The sequence below is a fragment of the Falco peregrinus genome, chromosome 4, assembly GCF_023634155.1.
Source record: "Falco peregrinus isolate bFalPer1 chromosome 4, bFalPer1.pri, whole genome shotgun sequence".
NCBI classification, from domain to species: Eukaryota; Metazoa; Chordata; class Aves; order Falconiformes; family Falconidae; genus Falco; species Falco peregrinus.
Genome location: NC_073724.1, coordinates 101,110,683 through 101,135,253, shown reverse-complemented (window position 1 = coordinate 101,135,253; position 24,571 = coordinate 101,110,683). Strand labels below are relative to the sequence as shown.

The window sequence follows — 24,571 nt, the reverse complement described above, 5'->3', positions numbered from 1 at the left end:
CTTGCTCATCAACCTTCAGAACTGAAATATCTAGATAATCCAATCTTGATAATCCAAGAAATCCAAGAAAGCAATTGAAGAAAGCTACTAACCGTTATCTCCAAGATTCCTGTTCTAACTATGTCAAAGCCTTGGTCAGTTGCAGGATAAAAAAGAAATGTATCACCTTTGATTTACACCCTGAGCAACTTAGTGTAAATTTTTCAATTTTTTCAGTAAAGAATGATAAGAATATATAATATATATAAAAGAAACATATAGACAATATAATCAGTGATCACATACTTAAGAGCAACATTGGTATCAAACAGTAAATGATGCTTCACCTGAGTAAATATATGCTTACATATATAGCCTACAAGCAGATTAATATAATCCAGTCAATTTTTGCAGTGTTGTTCCATTCCCGAATATTAAGTGGGTGAAAAGCAACATGGTGCCAACTATATTTACTGAAAAGTAGGGCCAGTTTTTGAAAAGGTCCATTTTTCAAGGATCATGTAAGGAGACTTCAACTTACAGAAGACCCTAAGTCCTGCCTGTAATATGGCTTTTTCAGAAGAAAAAACAATAAACCACAAAGGAAAAAGGCTTCCAAAATCATGCAAGGTCTGTGAGAACAGATTCCAGTACAGTGGGCTGCTGGTCTTCCTCCTAGTTCAATCATTTACACCAAGGAACAGTAATATCAGTAGCTCCAGGTCAGGGGTTCACTTCAAAGTATTTTAAAGCTAGAGGGAATTTATTTAGATTGCTGGTCTGTACTTTGAAACATGAAATCGGCACCACTCAGAAAGCATGGGAATATGGTAAAAGTCTAAATGGTTTATGCAGTCTGAAAACAGAATTACAGTCAGAATTCTGCCTAGAGACTATTTTCATATCCATTACATTAATCTGAACAGCTGTTACAATGAGAGCATTTGTGCTATCCCACCCCTCTTTTTTCAAACAGGAGCAACATTCTAAGGAAACAGATAAGTGTCACTACCTAATATATTGCTTCATTAGCATTAATTGCCATCTATAAACTACTGCTTTCCAATGTCAGATCATTTCTGGTTCTCTTATCGGCATTTTGATTATTTTTTTTCATGTTACGGTATTTTTTCATCAGAGACATAATAGGAAGAAAACAGTGTTAATGAAGCGTGATGTATGTAAGAAGAGTTTGATGGTATTCTTGCGGGGAAAACCCTGAAGCCAGTTGCATAAACTTGACTTAATTAATGACATTGTAAAATGATTTAGCTTTTCCTTCTTTATTTTTCCCAGAAGGCTTTCATTAAAAACTCCATTTTTGTCCAAATAAATTCTTTCTTATCTTTAAGATAAAAGCCAGAACATATTTCTTGAAGATCCTTCTACTGCAGGAAGATGATTATTTGCACAATTTTAATTGCTGTCCAGCTGGGTTATAAGAAGGAAAGATACAACATAGGAGTAATTAACAAAAAGATAAATCAGAAACTTCATTGAAGTATTTTTGAGGTGATTAAGTCTTCCTATGATCAAGAACTTAGAGTATTTGTTCCAAGGGGATTAAAGTAAGGATTTTTACTTCCAGAAGTTTAAAAATTTTTCGGTACCAATGAATATGATCTTATCACGACATATGTGCTAGTTTTATTTAAAAGTAAAATTTAGTTGTCTTACATCAGGCAATATTTAGAGAATCACAGGTGGCTGCTAAAACATCCTACGGGTTCTTAACCAACCCACTTTTCTGATTTCCTGTTTTAATCCATGGCAGATGTGTTTCTGTTTATAGTAAATGCATATGCTGTTAGTCTTTTGTGAGACCATTGTGTACTTGAATGGATACAATGTTGAAAAGAAGCAAACAGCAGAAAAAAGTTAGTAGTAGTCAATATACATTTAAAGCTAGCTATGCATATCACCTTGAAAACTTATTTATGAAAAATGTAATTCAGTCATTACAGCTACAGTTTAATATTTAGACTCAAATGAAAAGTGTCCTCTTCAGCAAAAAAAATGTCATTGATGTCTATGTACCATGTGTAGTAAGGTACTTAGCATAGCAAAACTTGCACACCCTGTCCCCAAATATGATAATCTTTGTGAAGATATATGTGATGATGTTCAGGGTCAGCAATGCTGACTTTAGCCAGACTTTTAAACATCCTCTAAAAGTTAATCAGGTAGTTTGTGTGTATTGCCAGCTTGCTTAAATATTCCAGCATCACAGTTAAGGGGAAATTTAACCTGGCCAAGCATATTTGAATCCTGTGCTGTCACTTCTCTTCTGTGTCCAGCAGAGAAAAGCAATATGCATGTAAGTCTACAGAGCTTAGCTCTGAAAGGCTAATGTTTGGGAAATCATTTTTTATCTGGAGAAAGAACTAGATAGTGGATACCTGTCTCGTATCAGAGAGCAATTACTCATCTGAGTAGCCCCATTCTCTCTGTATTTCAATGGGAGAAAGGAATTCAAAGTAAGTGAAGAAAGGGGAATTATTAAATATTTTACTACCTTCTTGACTTTCACGGTCTTCAGTAAATTTGCAACCCCAAATATATTTTGGCTTGTATGGTATAGTAATCATTAACGTAAGTCATTGGATGATAATTTGAAGGTAGCTAAAGGTAAGAACAGTTCCTGTACTTCGTTCCTTTAAAGTAATAGGAAGATTGAATTACTGGCCATTGGTTAAGGCTAGATGAATTTGTGAAGGTTAGCTTAAAATAGCTAAAATTTACTGTGACTATAATCTATTATAGAATTTGGATAATTAAGTACATCTAAAATCCTAGTCATTTCAAGTGTATCAGTACTTCTTAAAGCTAACAAGACTCCCAAAGGCAGTTCAGTGGCCCAAAAGGAGCTAGATCCCTACCTTTTTTCGCAGCAGGTCTGCAGAAGAAGACACACACACCCTCCATCCTGGTGGACTACTTGAACATATATCTGCAGTGTACCTTGTGGCAATGAGAGGTCTAATAGCTGCACCTTTCCACTCCTGGGGGACTGCATCTGCAATACTGTTTTAAGTCCTCTTTGGTGTGACAGAGCTATGAGCAAAATGAGGAGACTCAAACGGGGAGCCATTAGGAAGGTCAGAAAGTGAAAGCATGTGAAGCATAAGAGGGTGAAGAATTTGTGGTTTTTTAACCTGCAGAAGGTTAAAGGGGGCTCCTAACTTCTGCCTGCTACTTGGAGGGCTAGAGACAAGATGAAGCCAGACTTATCAGAGGTGCACAGACAAAGGGCAAGAGGCAATGATTGTAGTTTGCAGTGAGGCAAAATGCAGCTGGATAGAAGGCAGGGACAGGGGGGCGGTGGGTAATACCACTGTTAGAATGGTTAACCATGGGAACAAGTTGCCCAGGGAGGCTGTTGAATCTCTTTCCTCAGAGGTATTAAAATTCCACCTCAAGACCCTGAGCACCTTCATCTAACTTCCAACCAAGCTGACCCTGCCATGAGTAGGAGGTAGGACTAGGTGAACTCCAGAGGTGGCCCCTGACTTGCATTCTTCTGTGATTCTATCTTGCCCAGTCTTCAGCTGAGACTCTGGAAGGGCTCAGGTTGCTTACAGACCCCATGTCAGACTCTCTAGTCTGATGTAGAAGTCTTAGATACTCTGTGGCATCTAAAATAAGCTGAAGGCCAGGCAAAGAACACCAAAGTACATATAACAGCACTAGACAGCAAGCCAGGCCTTGTCTGTTTAATCGGTCCTCTCACACTGTCCTCTGCCCAGATCCAATAGGCATGCTTAGAATACTCCTGAAACAGCGTTGGAGTTGACCTTATGCAAATACACCAATGGCTTGCTTTAACAAAAATAAATATATAATTGGAGGAAAAAGAATGATCCATTATACAGAAGATAGAGTAGTTAAAGTATTCGCTCAGGGATGAGAGACTCAGATCAGCTGTCTTCTCTGCATACAGGGTTTCAAATTGTCATGCCTCATCTCCTTTAGTACTTTCCTTTTCACCTTACATGTCTGAGGACTGTTTCACCCTTTCCTGTTGAAGTTATTTGTCGTGCAACAGATTATGGATTCATTGGGCCTGAGAGAAAAGTTGACACCATAGCCTTTTTGTCAGTTCACTGCCTGAGAAGCATGATCTCCTATTCCTGCCATGGTTTCTACATGCAATAATCCATTTTACAGTGAAATATTTAAGCAGTTTATTTATTTATATTTAAGTATTTTATAAGGATATTACCTAGATGAATAAAGATGTTTAGTTAATCTAGTAAATTTAGATTAATCTAGTTAATTTAGTAAATTGCTCTGAGAGCAGGAAGTACTGCCACCTAAATACCTAACACTAGTTTGGGTTGCCAGTGTCTGCATGATCAGTGTTTGCAACCATCATTCAGAACCAATTTTTTAAAGATATCTAGACTTGGGTTCAACCATAGAGAACAGAAAAGTGTAAGAAGTGATGAGAGTAAGGCATCTTTACCTTGATCTGAGAGGACATAATCTTTGCATCCATTGCATAAAAGGAGAGCTGAGAGGAAAAGAGGAAACAGGAGCAGCAAGTTTTCTATTAATGTATTAGAGATGTTTTTTCAAGGTGATGAGAGATGTGTGATATGGACATAAAATGTATATATGCAGCGTGCTTCATGTTCTCTGTAATAATGCATTCGTTCTAATAAAAGATCAGCAAGTACTTCCATACTATTCCATATGAAAATCTGGCTATTTTTATGCTTCTGAAAGTAATGGCTTTACATTTATTGGTATTCTACTACTCGTGGAACTAGAACTGAATCTGTAGGAGTATTACATTATCAATACACTTTTAATGAGATCTTATTTTAAGTTAGGTGCTTTAATTGAGTAAAAATAACTAAATAATGAAATTGCATAGCAATACCCCAAAGCACTCAGGATTTTTACTTATATTCAACATTTCACTGATTCTACGTGGTAGGAGAAGAGTGAACATACAGAGTAGGTGACAGCCATAGGTTATCAGAAACAACGGCTAGCAGAAGAGAGTAAGAAAAGAAAAGATCTGAAATTGAGTAAGTCACTTTGTGTTGGAAAGCCTTTTCTTCTGAAAGGTCTAAAGACAAACTAAAAGTATTTAGTACTTGGCAGAACTAACTGGATTTGAAGAGCCTGCCTACGTGTTACCAATTTCATTGACATTAAACATTTGTGGATATGTATTTTATGGCAGGCCCTATTTTTGATGGAAGATTCTTTGCCATCTTGTCCTATATTGGCCTGGAATTCAAAGGTCAGGTAGCAGTAGCAGGGAACTCATTTAAATGTTTGACTGAACAAAAGACTTTCCTTCCCTGGAAAACCCCTAGGGGAGTCAAGATTGAGGGGGAGAAACAAAAAGGAAGACTGTTTAGCAGTGTGCTGTTTTGCAGGCAATAAATCAATCAGGTTTGGAACAATTTGTCATCATTTAAAGTGGCATCCTTGGTGTCAAGAGGTTTGTGATGCGATGGTCATGTACCAACTCTAAATCAGAACTGCAGGTGTTAAAGGAGGAAATGTAAAGAAACAATGTGCAATTATTGGTCAGCCTGATTAGCAAGGATAGCCTATAGACCTGAGAATTCCTCTGACACCCCTGGCAGCAATCAAATGCTATAACCTGCGTTCAGTCATGTTAAAGTTTTATTTGTAGGATTTTATCAACAAGTATGATTGCATAGTATCAGTTGACTTACATGTAGTTAATATACTAGGGCTGTAAACAAAATGCATTTAGGAATTAAGAGATTAAAGTTTCAGATATTTAATTTGGCAGCTGTTTATGAGTTGACAATTAACCTCACTTTGATCACAATACAATTAGTGTTATTGCTGTATAGCTAGTGCACACGTATTGTGAAATACAACTAAGAGAAATTAATGGCTACTTCTGGTAATATAAATTTATTCCCATTTCTTAAAAGCCTATTATTGCTTTTTGAAGTTTGTTCTGCATATACTGATATGTCTCATCTCTAGCATGAATAAAACATATACTTAAGTTTGGTTTACCCTAGCATTCTCTCTGAAGATTTAAAATACATCAGTTATCCATACCATTCTTGGATAATGAGGATTGTCTATAGGACAGCCCTTGTCCCACTTTACTGGGGCATTTGTCTTGAGAAAACTATGGACCTGAAGATTCTTCTTGAAGATTTATTCGAATGTGTAAGGACCAGGATCAAACAGGAGAGAAATCTGGATGCAAACTCAGCGTGGGCAAGGCCATGAGTTCTAGATTCTAAGAGCCACCAGTTGAGACTCCTTCGGAAAGTATATAATGTACACTGAATGCTCTCAGTGCTGGCAGAGTTTTTTTCTTATTTAAGTCTAGCTTTAAAATATAATGGATATAGTTCACAATACACCCATCTTAGATCCTGCCTAACTGCCCTCTACATGCTTAAATTCAATGTTTAAATTCTCCTGATGCTTCCTCAGGAAAAAAAAAAAAAAAAAAAAAAAAAAAAGAGTTAAGAGCAATAGGCACCAAACTTTTCTTAAGCAATAAAAATTGCTGAACACCTCAATGAGTTACTCACAGGGTGACCAGAAACATCTAAAATAGGAAAGTATGCAGCAAGTAGGGATAGGCTATGTCTACATCAGCAACCAAACCAGGCCTGTACCCACAGCCTGTCCCAGGGGCAGATGGCGTGGCACAACTCTCAGCTAAACCCACTTCCCTCCACAACTGGAGAGCTTTATCCCCACTGTCTGTGAGGAACAGACCCTGGTCAGGGGCATTGTCTGGGAGGTCACAGGTCAAGACAGTGCCAGAGAACATGCTAACCGGATCAGTAGAAATTGGCAGTGCTTGTGTCTCCTCTGCTTTGGCCTTCTCTAATTTCTTGGTATAGATGTGTTCATTAGCTTGTTAAAAATTACTGCTCAGTCAGGCTGAGCACTTTTCTACAGATCCTGTTCTGCCTCTTGTTCCTCTGTCTAAGATTTTTCTCTGGTTTTCCGCCATCTCACTATTTTAGAATCATAGTATGGTCTGGGTTGGAAGGGACCTTCAAGATCACCTAGTCCCACCCCCCTGCCATGGGCAGGGACACCTCCCACCAGACCAGGCTGCTCACAGCCCCATCCAGCCTGGCCTTGAGCACTGCCAGGGATGGGGCAGCCACAGCTGCTCTGGGCAACCTGTGCCAGGGCCTCACCACCCTCACAGGAAAGAAATTTTTCCTAGTATCAAATCTAAATCTACGCTCTTCTAATTTCAAAGGAGCTTTAGAGAAGAGCCAGCTTGAGATCAGTAAGGCTGTACCTGGGTACACATGTCCAAAAGAGTATAATGTACTGCAGAGGTCAGCCCTGACCTTTTTCAAGTAGAATCAATATTGGGTTTTGTGCCTTAGAATTGTTGTCCTAGTTTAGGACATTATGGCTTCTATAACCCTTTCCGCACTTGGTGGGCAATTAAAGCAATACTTTGCATCTGCTGAGTGAAGCAATAAGGAATTTGTATAGAACGTTATGGCATGCATCTCTCACATTAGCTAGCATGCAGATTTTAGGAAAGACCTGAATGTATTTCTTGGCAGTATCAATCATCCATCACCTAATGCCATTTTAATATAAGATCTAATGGGAAAGAAAAATTTAATCCTATTTCTGTTGAGAATTACTGCCTGGAATGTGTTTAACATTTATGGGATGCAGGCATGGTAAGACAGGTTCTTACTGGGAAGGAAGCAGCTCAAGTGCCTCTGGGTCCCATGCACAGTCAGTGCATAACCTTTATTAAAAATTGCTGAAAAGGAGTATTAACTGCTTTGACTATTCTCTGTAATTTTAAATCTGAACATAGATTTAGATGATGACCCTGTCAAATAGACATTCAAACTTACATGATGTGAATTTTTAATTGACCTGGTTGTTGGAAAGGGGAATATTAAGGGCTTGATTTATGCCTGCTTACCAAGCCAATACTGTAAAACAGGATGTTTTACTGAATTTAGGATCTGGTAGCATATAAAGACGGTGTTGCACACAATCATTTTAATTTTTGGAGTACCAGATCCGATTGCAAATATTCTCGTAGCTTTTTGAAAACAAATTCCAAGAACATAATCAGTAACATTTGTTAGATATGTGGAGCTAAACTATCATTTGTTACAGGGAACTGAGAGTTCTGCTCTTGTATGGTATGTTTGTAATTTTAAAGCATTTGAGACTCCCTAATCAAAAGGGAGGATGCTGCAGAGACTTTGATAATTAGTTTCTATGTTTAAAAAAAAAAAAAAGATAGATTCAGACAGATCAAAGAATCTTAGCAGTTTCAACACCAAGAACATGAATGTTTGTCTCAGTCGATTCGTGAGGGCTTTAGTAAATTCCCTGGAAACCCAACTTGAAAGCATGACTCTCCAGGCACAGTTTTGAACAACAAATTAGATCATGTAAATAGACATATCCAATTTCAGTACTTATAGGGCCACTATCCTTAGAATATCTGTGTGCTTTGTGATGCCTAATGTACTTAAATGAGTCACTAAATTATTAAGACCATAATTCAAATTATTAGCAATTGTTTTAGAAAACTGAAGGAAGCTGATGTAATTATTCCGTTCTTCTACTGTGCTTTGCAGGTCCTAAAATGGTAGAATTCCACGGTCAGCAATTTCAGATCAACTCAAAGGATGGCAAGCCACTTTTTACAGTGGATGAAAATGAGGTTGTAATTGGCACAGATAAACTTCGAGTCACAGGTTTGTAATAGTTTAAGAAATGTCCAAATAATAGCCACAAGAAAAGTACAATTAAAATGGCATTTTTAAATATGTCATTGTATGTGAACACATGTTCTCGTTTTACATCATTAGGAAATAGAAAACTGTAGATATTCTGACCTTTTTCAATAAATAATCAGTAAGAACTTTTAACAGCAAAATAATAATTATTTATATATATATAAATATGTACCTATGTCCATATATGTGTATTTTTATTTTAAAGCCAGTAGTGACTGGAATGTACTAGCACATTTTTTTCTGTATTATTTAGTGTTTCCAGTACACACTGTTAACTGAGGCTGAAAAAATTCTATATATCCCAGTTTGAGTTCTTTTGAGTTTTATTCGTGAAAATGTTTCAGATTCTCTGATATTTTGATATGGTTTTATCTTTCAAAGTGGAAGCCACTGTATTCCTGTGTGTAGCACATATGTCACAGGATGGTATTTGTAGTATGTTTAAAATGTCATCTGTCAAAAGACAAGTTTGTCTTAGACTGTTTCTGCAAATCACCAAAGTACTCACTTACAAAGTAAGATGTCGAAGTTATTGCATGAAAAGCTATTTCGTTTCATATCACCTGATAAATTCAACCTTCATTTTCCAGGTGTGAGGTTGCATTAAAACAGATACATTAAGGTGTGATTCCTCTTTAAGCAGAAGAGTCCATCAAAGGAAATACTGAAATTATCCTGCAGCTTGTTTTCAGTTACATTTTTAATATTTTTAACCTGATTGCAACTCTCATGTTTAACTTTAACTAATTATTGGTCCTCTGAAATCTCGAAGTCTTAATTTGAATAGATATATTCATATAATTTCACTGTGCAAAACTACAAATGTGGTAGTTACTATACAATTAGTGTTTCAAAGCCAAAGTTAAGTTATAATAAATGTGTTAATAAATTTTGTTTACGCCTGAGGGTGTTATCTTAAGTTTTTTAGTTTTTAACCTAATTGAAATTACAACTTTGTTTAACCAGGAAACCATATCAAATAATTATTGTTTGCCCAAGGGATGCTAAACTTTAATAGAAAAGCATGTTTAACAAAGATATGAAAAACTGCATAATTGTTAACTGATTTGGAAAAGGTCTATCTCTGCTCAAAGTAAGTAAAAATCATTCATACACGAGTAGACATTGTTATGCTAAAGCATGTATTCTGACTCGTCCAATATTAATCTTTACACTACAAGGATAATAGTTTACTTTAGCAGACATTGTAGAAAGACACATTGCCTGTTTCTTTTTCACAATTTAGTACAGTTCAAAAGCAAATCCATTAAAGTCAATGAGGTTATTTCAGTGTAAAATTAATATAAGTGAGAGGAGATTCATGCCTACTTTGCTTCAAATTAATTTATTAAAATTGTGATTTATATGATACTGTTAGCATGAAGGATAAATTAGTAATACTTTGCATACTGAGATAATTTTTTAAACATTGTAGATAGAGAACAAGATCAATGTGAAATAAATTTTGAAAAGTTCATGCCATAAGAAACAGAATACCTCAGGCTTAATATACACGAATAAAATTTTGCAGTTTTTTATGTACAATATAGTGAACTATTTGGTTTTACTCCTCATTTATGTGAATTATGAAAAGCTCAGTAAAGATTTGTAAGAAAACCTAACAGTTTAGAACTAAAATATAATACAGCAGAGAGCAAACGTCTGTGATTTATGGTATTTCAGGAAAAATGAAAAAGTGTAAGAATAAGCTAATCCAACCCAGCGCCTCAGGAACTGTCATTTTCCAACAATTTGAAACGTTTAACCTCATACGATTTCAGTCAGACATTTTCTCGCCCATGTGGTAGAAAAAAATAGCAGAAGTATCTTCCTGTTTTCCGAAAAAGAGCAAATGCCTGGGGAAAGCCATGATCAGTGAAATGTCTCAGATACTCCACGGGGTCATGGACAGGTCTAGGTGCCCATGTTCAGACAATTGAATTGAACCTCCAGTCAGCATAGTCAGTGCAGCCTCAAGCATGAAGGAGACACCTGGAGCTGGCACGTGGAGAGCTCTTCCGCCAACCAAATGCCGTTGTCTGCTTTAGGATGAGCACAGTCACTTGCTCATCTGTCTTGAATATAGTGGCTGAGTTCAAATGCTAAAACATAAGCATCCAGAAGTGTTTGAAACACCTCAGGGTATGTGAGACACCTCATGATATCACTCTATGTACTACAGGAGATGCTTCCTTTGATCACGGCAGCCGGAGGCCCCACAAGATGTACAACGGTATTTTAGATGACAGTAGGTACATATGATTAGGCAACTAAATTGGGCCCCTAGCTCATCTGTGACACCTACATCATAGATATTTAGATTTAAGCGTATGAAACTGAAGCTTAGCTTAACCCTTCATGACAATAATGCTACCTGAAGGAGCATGTCCTCCAATTACATCCTCTTTAATATTGTTTCAGTAACATGTCTTTTGCAGACATCTGTTATGCCACTACAGAGGTTTCAAACATCAGCATTTTGTCCTGGTAAGGTTTTATACATTCAGGTGGCACTGGTGACAGTGAAACCCACCTTGTAATAGTGTATTGGCTGGCAGAGAGCCAGTCACTTTATAACTGACGATATCGTCATGGCAGAAGGAGTAAAGTCACAGCACTGGCTGGAAACAGAATCCTCCTGCATTTTCAGTGAAGAAATTTTTCCTTGTATCCAATCTAAACCTCCCCTGGCACAACTTGAGGCTGTTTCATCTCATCCTATCACTTGTTACTTGGGGAAACCTGCTTTCAGAGCAGGGTGTATGTTTTAGGGGGTGGGAGACCTGGGCTGAATTCCCTTCTTGACCCAGGAGACTTCCATCCTGCAGTCCCACCTCCCAGGACAGCAGTCTTGCAATGCCATACAAAATGTTAGGTGCCTAGTCTAAGGGGACAGCTGGGAGCAAGCACTTTTGATGTCTACCAGCAAAGCAAAGCTCTGCCTCTGGCTCTCTCATTTCATCCTCTTTCACAGTTTACCTTCAAAAAGAAGAGGACAGAGTGTGATCCCCAGAGATGACCACTGCGAAGCATGGGCTTCAGTCTCCTCCAGCAAGGAGGGAATGCTGCAGTGACAATGCTGTTTTATAAAGCCATTCAGAAAGATATTTTTTAATTTAAATGCTGTAATTGCTGGGTTGTAGTGCTGACTCCAGTGCTGTTGGTTTTCACATGCTGAGAGCTAGCAATACAATTGGGCTTCTCTGGGGAGTTTAGTCTCTCTGTTCTCTCTGCCTTGTTTGTGAGCCACAGTGGTGCTTAGACCATCATGGCCATCGAGGACCAAGAGACAGGAGCCGATCCCTAAAACAAGGATCTGCTTTATTTCAAACAAGGCTTCAGCAACCATAATTGCACTCAGGCCTCACAAATCTCCCTTTGTATAGATATTCCATCCTCCAATCAGTTTTGCCAGTCTTCTGTTTCTGACATCTCTCAGTGCCTATCTGGTCATCTTTAATGCAACAAGTCCAGACTTTGATAAAAATGTAAAAATTGGACTAGAAGAGGCAACTGATTTATCAGCTCACATCCCCTTCATAGACAGACAAATAGTTCATATAATGTCTTTTATAATCTTATCAAGCTACATCTCAAATGCGAACAAACATTATTCATTTTTTATCACCAAATGTGAACTTCTGTGTAAAAGGTGCTGTAGTGATTGTATGAATTTCTAAAAGTGACAGAGGCATTATATAAAAATTGGGCAGAGCACAGAGTAGAGCTTTTCAGAGTCTGCCCATGCTGGTGGTGTCTATTGTGGAGACAGAACTCACCCAGCTGAGTTTGAGACATGTCTTTCCCTTTTGAAGTCAGTATTTGTTATTCTGTTAGCAGTAGCAGGTAATAGACTGTGTTCATGTAGTTAAACTACTAGGCTCCACTTACCTTTTATTACTCTGATTATTGCTGTGATGGCTAGATATGCCATTTCATGATATTGTGAGTATCCACTAATGTTACTTTTGCGAAATATTAATGGAAGTGATTATTTCCTTCCCTGATCTTTCTAATAATTGAAACTATATGGTTTATAGCAAGTGGACTAAATAAAAAATGTGGGTCTTACACACAAACATAGCAGGAGAATTTATAACAATGCAAACATAAGACTAGATTTTTAATGGCAGTAAAGCAGTGTTACAGCATTAGGTTCCCTGGAGCTGCTCCAGTATGCACTGACCGTTTCAGTGCTTTCAACCTGAGGACTTGTATCTGCAGTAATGACACACTATAACATGCAAACAGGTAAGGTGCTTTACAAATGTGCCACTCAAAATAGTTCACTGGAATAGAGGCTCTTCAAGAAGGACGGGCTGGAAAGGTGAGGGGGAAATTGCCCTTTATGTGTGAGAGCAGTGGTAGTGCATGGTGCTCAGCCCTGGGACAGATGAGGAGCCAGCGGAGAGCATAAGCATAAGGTCAGGATTAGAAGGTGGCTCAACATGGGCAACATTGTGGTGGTTGTATACTGCAGGCCACCTGATCGGGAAGAAGCAGGTGAGACCTTCTTTAGCCAGGTGACAATGGATAAGTCTTTCTCTCCAGAACAGCAGTGTTATCAAATGCTCAGCTATTCCTATAGCCCTTAAAAAAGGTGGAGATGGATCTTGCATCCAGAAACTGCGCCAAGATCCTCACTGTGTGATACTGTTATTTAGATATCAAGAAATTGGCACACAGTCAAATTCTACCACCACGGTCATTCTGTGTAAGGATATGTGGCAGTGTAGCAAGGCATGAAATTTCAAACTATACAGTTTCATACAGCTGGCATTTTAAGAAACTATGCAGCTTATCTAAGAATGGGAATTCACTTGTATCTTCATTATACCTCATCCTATGACACGGTACAGCTAAACTAATACTGAAAATTGCTGAAAAAATTTAAAAACTGTCTAACAGAAAAAGAAATGGATTACAAACCATACTCAAGTGGAAGAGCACACCATAGATCATATGTTGGTATAGGAGATGCATGCATGAGTAAGAAAAAGGAAAGACAAAATAAGGGGGGGGAAAAATGCCTTCCACAATCATCAAACTAAAATGTGCTTCCCCAACAGCATTTTGTTCAGTCAGGACTGCACTTGTGCTGCAGATCTGTTGGTTCTGACAGTTCTCACATCCCACTGTTTTATACCATTGAGGAGTCAGGGAGTGAATACAGTGGATTCCTTTTGGAAGAGCCTGAACTGTGAAATGGGCTGCAAGAATGCATTTATTTCATCAGAACTGCAAATATGCCTGAAGTCCACAGGATGAGACTAGAGTTGGTCCGAAGTAAAATCCCCTAAAACTCTATAGTATGAGCAGCAGATCTTCAGCACCAGGTATATTACCTGTATAAATCCACCCTTTTCAGGTCATGTTACCTCCTAACACAGACATACCTAAAGACTTCCCAGAGCTACAACTGGAAAACATTAAGATCAGGCTATCTCCCCTGATAAATCATATGTTTGGAGATCATTCAGAGTTACTGACAAGATAAGTCTTTTGTTAGCACAAATCGTGTTGTGACACTATATATTTCACTGAAATTACAACTTATTCACTGTAATCCAAGATGAAAATATGAGCAAAGAAAACAGTGAAATGTTTGCTTAGCTAAGAATTATCAGGTAGGACGTAGTGGAATGAAGTACAGTGAGGAACCGTGACATATTCTCAGAGGACCGCAATGTCAGAAGTCTCTGCTCAGAGTGAAACGTGAATTCATTGCCACCTTTAGCTGGCAAGTAAAACAAGTCAGGCATTTTGACATTTCAGCTTATCCCTGTAAAATATCTTAGTTCTACCAAATCAGCATTTTCTGACAAACGTATTTAATTCGTTAAGGTTTGGGGGTTTATCATCATCTCCAATGTGTAAGGTTGCCACCTAGTAACACCCACCGGCACAAATACAAGAACAGGAGAATAATTAACTATGTCAGGCCAGACATTAGGTTTTATCTTGCAAAATAATCTTAATGCTAATGAATAAGGGTTAAAGTCCTGTCTGAATTAATGAATTTTATATTTTCCAGTGTTACATTTGTGCCAGTTAGCCAATTCCAGAAATGCTTACCTATCTAAATTGATGAAGAGGATATCAACAGCTAAATAAAATTTAAACAGAAGCTTAGAAATCCCTGCTTCCTGGATGTAGGGATTTAGTATGGTAATTCTTACATTCTGTGCACTTCAATCCAAGCTAAGGAGATTTCATTCTAAGGAATCATGATTTCAGTTAGAGCTCTTCTCAAAAAGCAGCATATTTCATATTTGCTTAGGACATCCTGAGTACTTTCCCCCAGCCCATATGAAGTGACAGAATCAGAATGGTCTGGGTTGGAAGGGACCTTCCAGATCACCTAGTCCCACCCCCCTGCCATGGGCAGGGACACCTCCCACCAGACCAGGCTGCTCACAGCCCCATCCAGCCTGGCCTTGAGCACTGCCAGGGATGGGGCAGCCACAGCTGCTCTGGGCAACCTGTGCCAGGGCCTCACCGCCCTCACAGGAAAGAATTTCTTCCCGATATCTAATCTAAATCTGCCCTCTTTTGGTTTAAACCTATTTGCCCTTGTCCTATCACTACACTGTAAAAAGTCCCTCTCCAGCTTCCCTGTAGGCTCCTTTAGGTGCTGGAAGGCTGCTCTAAGGTGTCCCTGGAGCCTTCTCTTCTCCAGGCTGAACCACCCCAACTCTCTCAGCCTGTCTTCACAGGAGAGGTGCTCCAGCCCTCTGAGCATCTTCATGGCCCTGCTCTGGAGCCACTCCAACAGGTCCATGTCCTTCCTGTGCGAGGGGCTCCAGAGCTGAATGCAGTACTCCAGGTCCCATGAGAACAGAGGGTGAGAATCCCCTCCCTCAACCTGCTGGCCACGCTGCTTTTGGTGCAGCCCAGGACATGGTTGGCTTTCTGGGCTGTGGGTGCACATTGCTGGCTCATGTTGAGCTTCTCTCCACCAACATCCCCAAGTCCTCCTCCTCAGGGCTATCTTCCTATCAGTTGGCTCAGCAACGTATTCATTTTTAACGGTATCTCTTGATTTTACTTTTGTCTCTTTTACCATGTTGCCCCCACTAATTTTTATTATTTTTTCCCTTTATGTGACACCTGATAAGATCTAATACCACATCTATACCATCTGCACCATGCTTTCTAATAATCCATTTCCCCTGGGCTTTCCTTCCCTCTGCCTGATTCTACATGTACTTTCACTTTTTCATCCCAATCTCATCAGGTCTTCCAGACAACATAAAAAAACCCCAGTTTTCTTTTGTTTACATGTATATTTGCACTTAATATGTTACCTATGATAATATTAATATTTAAATAAGAATGCACATGCATGCATGCATGCAGATTCACCAGCCTGCCACTCAAGAGGTGTCTTAAGAGTTTGTTTCTTTAGATGGAGTCCAAAGCCCTGACTTAAGGCTTTCTCCAGCCCTGAATTCTTTCCAGGGGGTTACTGCATTCTCTTTTAATTCAAAGAGCAGCCAGAATAGCCACCTTGAGTAATAGCCTAACAATTAAAACACAGTACCTTGCTACATATCCACCTGGAAAGTGCTTAGATATGTGAATCCTCTAAGGCAGCCACTCAGCCTCAGGCCTCTCCAGCTGTAGGTGAGTGCCTTCACAAAGCCAATGAGCAGAAGGTGAGAGACTCCACCCTTGCTGCAGCTGGTGTTTAGCTGCTTTTTTGAGCCATCTCTGTTGCTGATGGGCTTTTGTACTAATGCAGCTAGTTGCCTGATCCTAGTGAAGCTTGGGTGGGAGATGGCCACTGAGCTGGTGACACTGTGATGGCTGCGGTCCTCAGGAGAGCAGAAATGGAGTTACCTGGAGAGCTTTCAGGTTCAACAGGGAGGCTTCTGGTGAAATTGGGTGCCCACTATTTCTTCCTTGTTGGGATGAAACTACCTTTATTTCAAGAGATAAACTATCTGATCCCTTAGTCATTACTGGTTTATGTGCATAAATACCATTTTGTATTCAGCAAGTCTGCCTAAAAATAGGGGGGCATCTTTAATGAAGTGACATGCCAGAATTTGTGCTATGTATAGAATAGTCTAAAATAAACGTGATTATTTAGGTCTGTAATATTTGCAAAGGTTTTGTGGGATTTTAATTATCTCTATTAACTCTAACGGAAGTTACATAGTAAAAATCTTATTTACTTATTTTGTTGTCCCATGTATTTTAAAATTTCTTTGTCTTCAGGCTTTTTAGATTTCACTTTAAGAATTTATACATGTACTTCTACATTACCTGTCAATATTGTGATAGGATGGTAGCTGTATTTTAATTGTCTTATTGTTAGTATGTTTTCTTATTTCAATTTTTGGTATCAAAGTGGCCATATGAATCACTGTTGCAATTTTTTTACATTTGAGTTTTTACAATATAGCATTTTTCTTTTTTTTTTTTCAGGCCCTGAAGGAGCACTTTTTGAGCACTCTGTAGAAACACCACTTGTGAAAGCAGAAGCTTTTAAACAGCTTAGGTAAGAATTTATACATAAAAACATAAATCTAATAAGTAAACATTATTTGCGATAAATATTCACATTTTTCTGAACACAGGATTTTCAACAGCATTTACAGAACTACTAATGACTTTCAGTTTTACATGACAAGTTATTGTTTTGAAGGAAAAATTATACATTGCTCTGCATTTTTGAATCTTATGAATGATATATTGCTGATGGTGAATATTTAAAGCCACATAATAGACTGTGGCATGTTTTTCTGTAAACTTCTATTTTTCAGCTTTGAAAACTTAAGTATGACACTTTCTACTGTGTTACAATAGAAGTTCCTTGTCTGCAGCAGCTCATCAGCCTATAATTAGTTAAGATTTTTAGAAACTAGTTGCAATCTGAGGAAGCAGATTAATAAGAAAAATTTGGAAATGTGCAAATCTCTGTATGACTACAGAGCAGTTTGAGTTGAGAAAATCATTATAAACTACTTTGTATGTTTCGGAGAGCCTTAATTCTGGGATACCGTTTCTTTGTGCGTTATTCTATGCCATTTTGAGTATTCCAAATCAGTTTATATGTTGGTGATGATGAGGTAATAAACTCAAATTACATTCTGTTAATGAACATGTTATATTTCATTTTGTAAGCCAGTTCAAAGGAAAATTTGAAATGAAACAGGATCTTTTTAACAATTATACTTCTGTCCTTTCATACTTTGGCAGTTTGCTATTTTCTGTCATAACTTCTTTTCTTAGTGTTTCTTCTCCAGTAGGGATAACTATTAGAGAGTAGTGGACGATGATTAAAGCTATCAAGAACACTGTATCCTGGTGACTGCCATTCTCGATTTGAAAATTCAAATGAGAGGGAGACTATTAAGACACTTCTTTTAATTTTCTCCTTGATATTCAAGATTTACTTACAGCAAGATACCTTGTGCTTGCATTTGAAGACAGAATGAGCTTGGGTTTTACATGTTGATGTCCACTTTCAAAAAAGTGTTCCTTCTACTGTGATAGAATTTGGATGTGACAGACTTTGACCAATATGTAAGGATTCTGCATTGTACTGAACAGATTGTCTGGTTTTGTAGAGATTGGATTCATTATGTTAGAAACTTGTCATTTCCTGTGATTATCTCAATTTTGATAAAGTAGACTTTGAATTCTGTAATTACAAAGTCAAGGCAGTCTCTGCAAATTTTAATTGGATACATATTAATTATTTTCAGTGGTTGTTACTTTGCTTCAAATGTATCGTCAATTAAGAACATTTTAATAGGCTTAAAACTTAAGTTTTGTTCTACATCCGTCATACTATGTTATGTGTCAAGTTCTTACCTGCACTTGTTTAAAAACAATTACAGTTTTTCAGACTACATACATCTATCATTATTATAAATTTTTCACCTGTTTTTGAAATAGGGTATCATTTGAAGGAAAACACTAAGACTAATTCACAGCGTTCATAAGCTCTCCTGCATGGATGAGTTTACCCTGTGGCTTATCTCTTTAGTGATTTTTACCATGTCAACTATGAACACATATTTTGATCTAGAATGTTGCTATGTGTTAGCAGAGCTCAGGTGTAACTACTAAAATCCCATTCAATTCTGTCTTTAGTTAACTTAAAACAGTGGGGAGTACAGATTCTTCCAGAGTTTACAGAAGTTGGCTAATAATTATTACGATGTCAAGGAAGTGTGTATGTGGCCACATCAACACTGACAATTGCAACTGACATTAGTATTTCAAAAAACCCCAGAGCTGCTAAACACCTGCACTAGAAACGGGGTTAGCTTAACCCTAAGAAAAATGCTGAATATCAGGGCATGAAGCTGTGCGATGTGTGCGCCACTCGCTCATGCCCTAGCAGGCTCTTACCTAGAGTAGTTCAAAATGCCTCAGTCCTTTAATGTTTTTAATATGGGTTTTTTCTGTCTTTACTACCCATAATCAGTGTCAAGTCTGAAAGCAGAGATGGCAGTGATTTCATGGAGGGCTTCTGGGGAGGATCGGGAAGTAAATGCTTTTGTCTGCAGTGCAGACGCAAAGTTAAGAAGTAGGCAGAAAAGATCAATTTACAAAGTTTGTGCTGGAAAAAGGTTACTTCCAAGGGTAATCTTAAACGTCAGGGTAAACAAAATTAATGCATATGCCGTTATGAAGGAGCTCAGACAAGTTTACCAATGAATAGCTATTTTGTAATGCTTTATAAATATTCTGTTTCATTTCATACTGTTAAATACAGGAATCTACCAACTGAAAAGCAATTCAATATGAAAATTTAAAATGCAATTTTAAGTATTTCTTTTATTTTGAAGTTCAATATGCTTCATTTCCAGATTAAGGTAGCAAGTACCCAGTTACAGGTAATATAACTTATTTGCTCACCTCAAGCCTTACCTCCACACTTTCACCATCTATTAATCTTCTGCTATTTTTCCTCTATTTTTCCTTCAGTGGTTGTGCTGTGCCATAGGAATGTGATATGCTGGGTGAATGTGATATAAAGCATTATGGTGTGCAGCATTAAATATAGGGAAAACTGCTTCAAGAAAACCCACCCACTTCAAATGTAGTTGCATGTTTCAAGGAGCTGACTGGAAAGCTGTTAATGCTCATAACTTTTCAGCTTGTGTCATATGAACAGAGGCCACATTCATTCTCTGACATTCAGATTTAGGGCAGGATTGCAAACAAAGCTGACACAAATGGCCTTCTGAATTACACATTCTGCTGGCTTTCCTGTCCAAATGCTGAATTTCAAGATAGACTGCTTTTCTGGAAACAGATAAGTGTGTTAGAACGTATCTTTTTATAGCTAAGTAATGGAGACAGAGCAATGCAATTATACTGTGGTCAGTAACGGTCTTTTCATTCCGTAATTTGAAGGAAGCATATAGAGTCCTTTTCAGCCTAATAGATTGAATTCATGACTCACCCGTAAAGAAAAGGAGATGTCTTGCACCTACTTCCAGCTGGTAGAAAGAGTTATAACAAAAAAAAAAATTACATTTCAAAATTGAAGCTTTTCTGGGTTTAAAATAACATTGCTTGCTTTTTAATTTCTTTCCTGGAGTTCTTATATCTAAGTAAGATACCTGGTTTCCATTTACAAAATTTGTTAAAACTTAGGACTTAGTGGAGACCTAAAAACAGTGTCTGACAAACATCTCAATGACATGTTTACCGTCAATGGGAAAATTTGGATATATCCAGGAAATATCCTCCACACACAAACACTGCTGAGGGGGTACCTGGTTAAAATTAGCAAGTTGTAATTAGTTAGAACAGAAGTACGTCTGGACTCCTACTTCTCTGTGCAGTTCAGTTGCCTGATGCATTCCTGCACCTAGCAGCTGTGTAGGCACCTGACTGTCTTTGTGACAGCAAGTGCCGACCTACTGGGTCACGTTCCCTCTCCTTTGGCTGAACCTGTTCATCGGTGTCGTCACAGGACCTCAGGAGAGCAAGCAAGAGGAAGCACAAGTTATTCCTGTGCTTAGGGCATTCAGCCAAGAGTAGGAGGAGACCAGGGGGGTCCAGTTAGGATTTAAAAAGTAATCCTGGAGGAAGAACCAGATGAATGTCCTGACCACTAGATTATCTGCTCTGTTTGCTCTGTTTCTTGCCAGATTACTCGGTTGTGCAAAGACTGACATTCAACAGAGACTTTGCCCCAATACAGCTTTTTACTCCTGCTGAACTATTTTGTAGTCTGGTAAATAGAGATAACAGATACACTTTTCATTCCCCTCAAGATGAGGAGGGGATGGATGCTTCAAAACTCCTTGCTGAATAGCAGAATCAATAGGATTGTATTGTATGTAACATAGCATTATACATATTAAAGCATCTATTAGAATATATTATATATATATTATTTAGAATATTATAAAAAGTTAGAAAGCATTACCTTTTCCGTGGTTCTTCATGAAAGTGGCCACAGCTATTGTACTTGGATGTGCATTTGGCATGATGGGAACTTGCCTTGGTCAGATCTTCTGGGGATTTTCTAAAGTTTAGCTGCCACCTCTGACTGGATCATGGCAAAGTTTTAATGAAAACAGGTACCTTGCTTTCCAAAAGAAGGAATTCAAACTGAATTATAGAAGCTTGTTTTCAGGTGTCTCTTGTGACTCAAAATGTAGGTGAGAAATCCGTAACAGCAACTAATGGAACTGGCTGCTGTAGACAGAGATATTCATACCAATTCCGTAAAAGCCAGCTTCTCCCCAGGTTCCATATTAGGTACTGGAAGTAACCTCTTCTGATATTATCTGGAGTTTCATGACAGCACACGTACCCTTTTATATCCCCAGTTACCAAGTAACAGTCTCTATATGAAAACCAGTGTCTCCGTTTAGACCTATTTCCAGTCTGATGGCAACATGTTTTTCTGATAATTTATAGCACTTTAGAATATTATTTAGCATATTATTCTATTCCTCCTATATTTTATATCCCTGAAAAACACACAATTCATACATGGTTTTGTCATTTCGATACTGTTCACTTCTGTGATCCACATGGCTTGCAGTTTTCTAAGGGAAAACAATGGATGAGCAAACCTCTTCAGTCTCAGAAGAATGTTTCTGAACTGAGCATTCGCATTTCCCAGATTTAGAGAAATGTGCTTACAGATGCGTCATCTTTCCATTTATTAACTAACTGTATACCCTGCATAATGAATATAATGCTCATGAATGAGTACTGGCTTCGTTCTCATATTTGCTGTATATGGATGTCTGACAGCCAGCACTGCGCCTTCTGAGCACAGATCCTGTAGGAAATCACTTTTAGTACCTTTTGTGGTATTTTGCCAGTACTTCAACTGAGAGTTTACATCTGTGTTCCAAAGTGGCCCACATCATTCCACCCTTCTTGGATCTGAAAAGCACTATAGCAGGAATGATGTCACTGTTTCAGAGAGTCAGCTTTTGTCAGGGTATGATTTTAGATGTGTGTGTGTGTATATATATGGGTGTATTTAACAGCGTATGGGTATATTCTGAAAAGCTTTCAGTATTTCCCAGGGAAACATGTATTTTAAACAAATGCACGATATTGGCATTCACAAAAACCTTAAATATATAATTTCAGAAGCATTGCTTCATATTTTAATAAAATACCTATGCCCGGCACTTAAAAACATACCAGAATGTATTTTCTAGCTTTTGACTTAATGTTATAGAATATTGTATAATTATGCCCTCAGGTTATTGCCTTCTAGGTATTTGGTTGAGGTAGGTTACTGTACTGATGGGTTGCTGGTAGACCTCCCTATCTATGTATTCAGAATAAGTATATCCTCTTTATTTTTCACTTCTTTTCTGTAGCATGCAATAACTCAACTTTTCTTATGGCTTCTACTTCTCTCTGATTCTTTATGAAGGCTTACTTTCATCCTTTCCATTCTCCATTGATAATATGATTTTCTTTTGAAGTGTTTGGTAGGGTTAAACTGTAATAAGACAGAAGGGCTGAAAACTGAAGTTGTGGGGTTTTATGGCCCTATGCATAAGAATTATGAAGGAAATCTGGAAATAGATGTATAAAAGGCAACCAGGATAAAAATAATTGCTAGATCATTGCTTAATCATACTAGTAATACTAATGCTTACATGCTAATTGCCTGAAAATACTGTCTAGCTGAAGTACGGTGATTTTTATTTGCATTCATTATGCAAATCAAAAGCCCAGTCAGAAGAGAATGAATTATGTAATGGAAAAGTAAGTCTGCAGTTATGATTCAGTGTTTGTAAAGCATCTCTGCTCCCTGACTAGTGAGATATTTCTACTTCAATGCAGTTCTATGAGCCCTGGCATTAATTTGCTAGATATAAATTTGCACTCATGTACCTTACTGTATTCAGGTTAACTAAGAACATCATCAAATACTTTTTTTTAGAAGCTTAACAAATTTCTTTCCATTCATCTGATGGACTCAAATCTTTTCAAATCTGTGAAAAGGCATAGTTTAGAAGGATCAGATGATACAGGGCATCATGTTTATCACCTTTTCAGAAGCGTTTCTCACTCAGGTATTTAAAAATACCTTATTAGCAAAGGTTTGGGTACTGCTTCACATCTGGTCTTTTAAGCAGTGATTTTACTTGAGAATATTAATCCTAAAGCAAAAAGAATTTTCCAAGCACAGTCTCTTTTCCCTGTCTTATGTTACGAGCTATTTGTGTGGACCCATTTTCTTGCAAAATCTTGTTCATTGCAGTTTAGTTATGAACCTGCAGGGCATAGATATCGTCTTACCTATGGACCATATGACCACAGGAGATAGACTTACCTCTGCAGATGAGGTCATCCTGCCTTCTCTCATTCTGAGTCTTCAGAGGGACTCTGTACTGCTCTCACGGAAGGGGTTTCGCTCCTGAGGTAGGAGGGACACTTGGTGTCCAGTGGCAACAGAGGCTCGGGTCTCCTAGTGAGCCTGTTTGCACATGGATGTATTGGCAGTCAGAGCTGCTCTCCTGAGCACCTACAGCATGTGTCCTGTTGCAGAGGACTGCTGGCCTCTGAAACTGGTGAGCAACAGAGAGATACCTCCATAACAGGAGGAGGGGAGATCCATGCACTGATGTCAGTGTCCTTTTTGCCAGGTAAGGTCTCCCTGAACACTGGCCAGGTTTCTGCCCACTGTCATAAGTGACTTAAGCCAGTCAGGTGGCTGATACTCTTCCTAAAGCCTCAGTTTTTCAGAGATGTCACTGAACACATTAAAATCAATAGAGAGTTACTTCTGCTGCCTGTATGGGGCAGTCATTTATGTATTTTCTGTGGCTGCTTATGTCAGAAGTGCAAAGACCAAACTCGCAATGATTTCTACGCCTACGCTGTTGAACTGAGTACCTGACAATGTCAGACTGCTCAGTGAGATTGCTAAAGTGAACTTGTCATCAGTGATTACAGCATACTCTACCAGAGCGCAAGCTGCCGTGAAAACTTCTTTAATGATTGTCACAGTTATAGACACCTTGCAGATGACCACCTGGAGCTCTATTTGTACGTCTATGATTGTGCTGTCACTGGTCTAAGATGTAATGCTGAGCTGGGTAGAGCATCCCTTACATTATCTTTCGCCTGTCTGCACGTATATCAACGGAGCTGGCGGGGGAGGCATGAAACAGGAGTCACCCACCATAAGGACGTGCATGTGGCAAACACTGGAAGAAAAAAGGGTTTTCCTAACAACAGTAATTCTTCCAAGATATATTGTACATGTGCACTGTCACTACTCACACTTTTTTTCCTGTCCCTCAGCCTGTGTGTGCAGTTGTGATACTTCAGTTGTGAGGAATCTGGCGCGTTCAGCCACTGTACTA

The 24,571-nt window shown here is 38.3% G+C and overlaps 1 protein-coding gene across 7 annotated transcripts in view; it reads left to right on the top strand.

Moving 5' to 3' along the window:
- The window catches only part of SGCG (sarcoglycan gamma), a 138,797-nt gene that overhangs the window by 95,268 nt on the left and 18,958 nt on the right, over positions 1-24,571 (top strand). For all 7 annotated transcript variants that reach the window (XM_055802358.1, XM_055802357.1, XM_055802363.1 and 4 more), the window contains 2 exons: positions 8,583-8,702; positions 17,178-17,250. In XM_055802358.1, the coding sequence (XP_055658333.1) occupies positions 8,583-8,702; positions 17,178-17,250 (193 nt within the window). The remainder of the gene's footprint in view (positions 1-8,582; positions 8,703-17,177; positions 17,251-24,571) is intronic.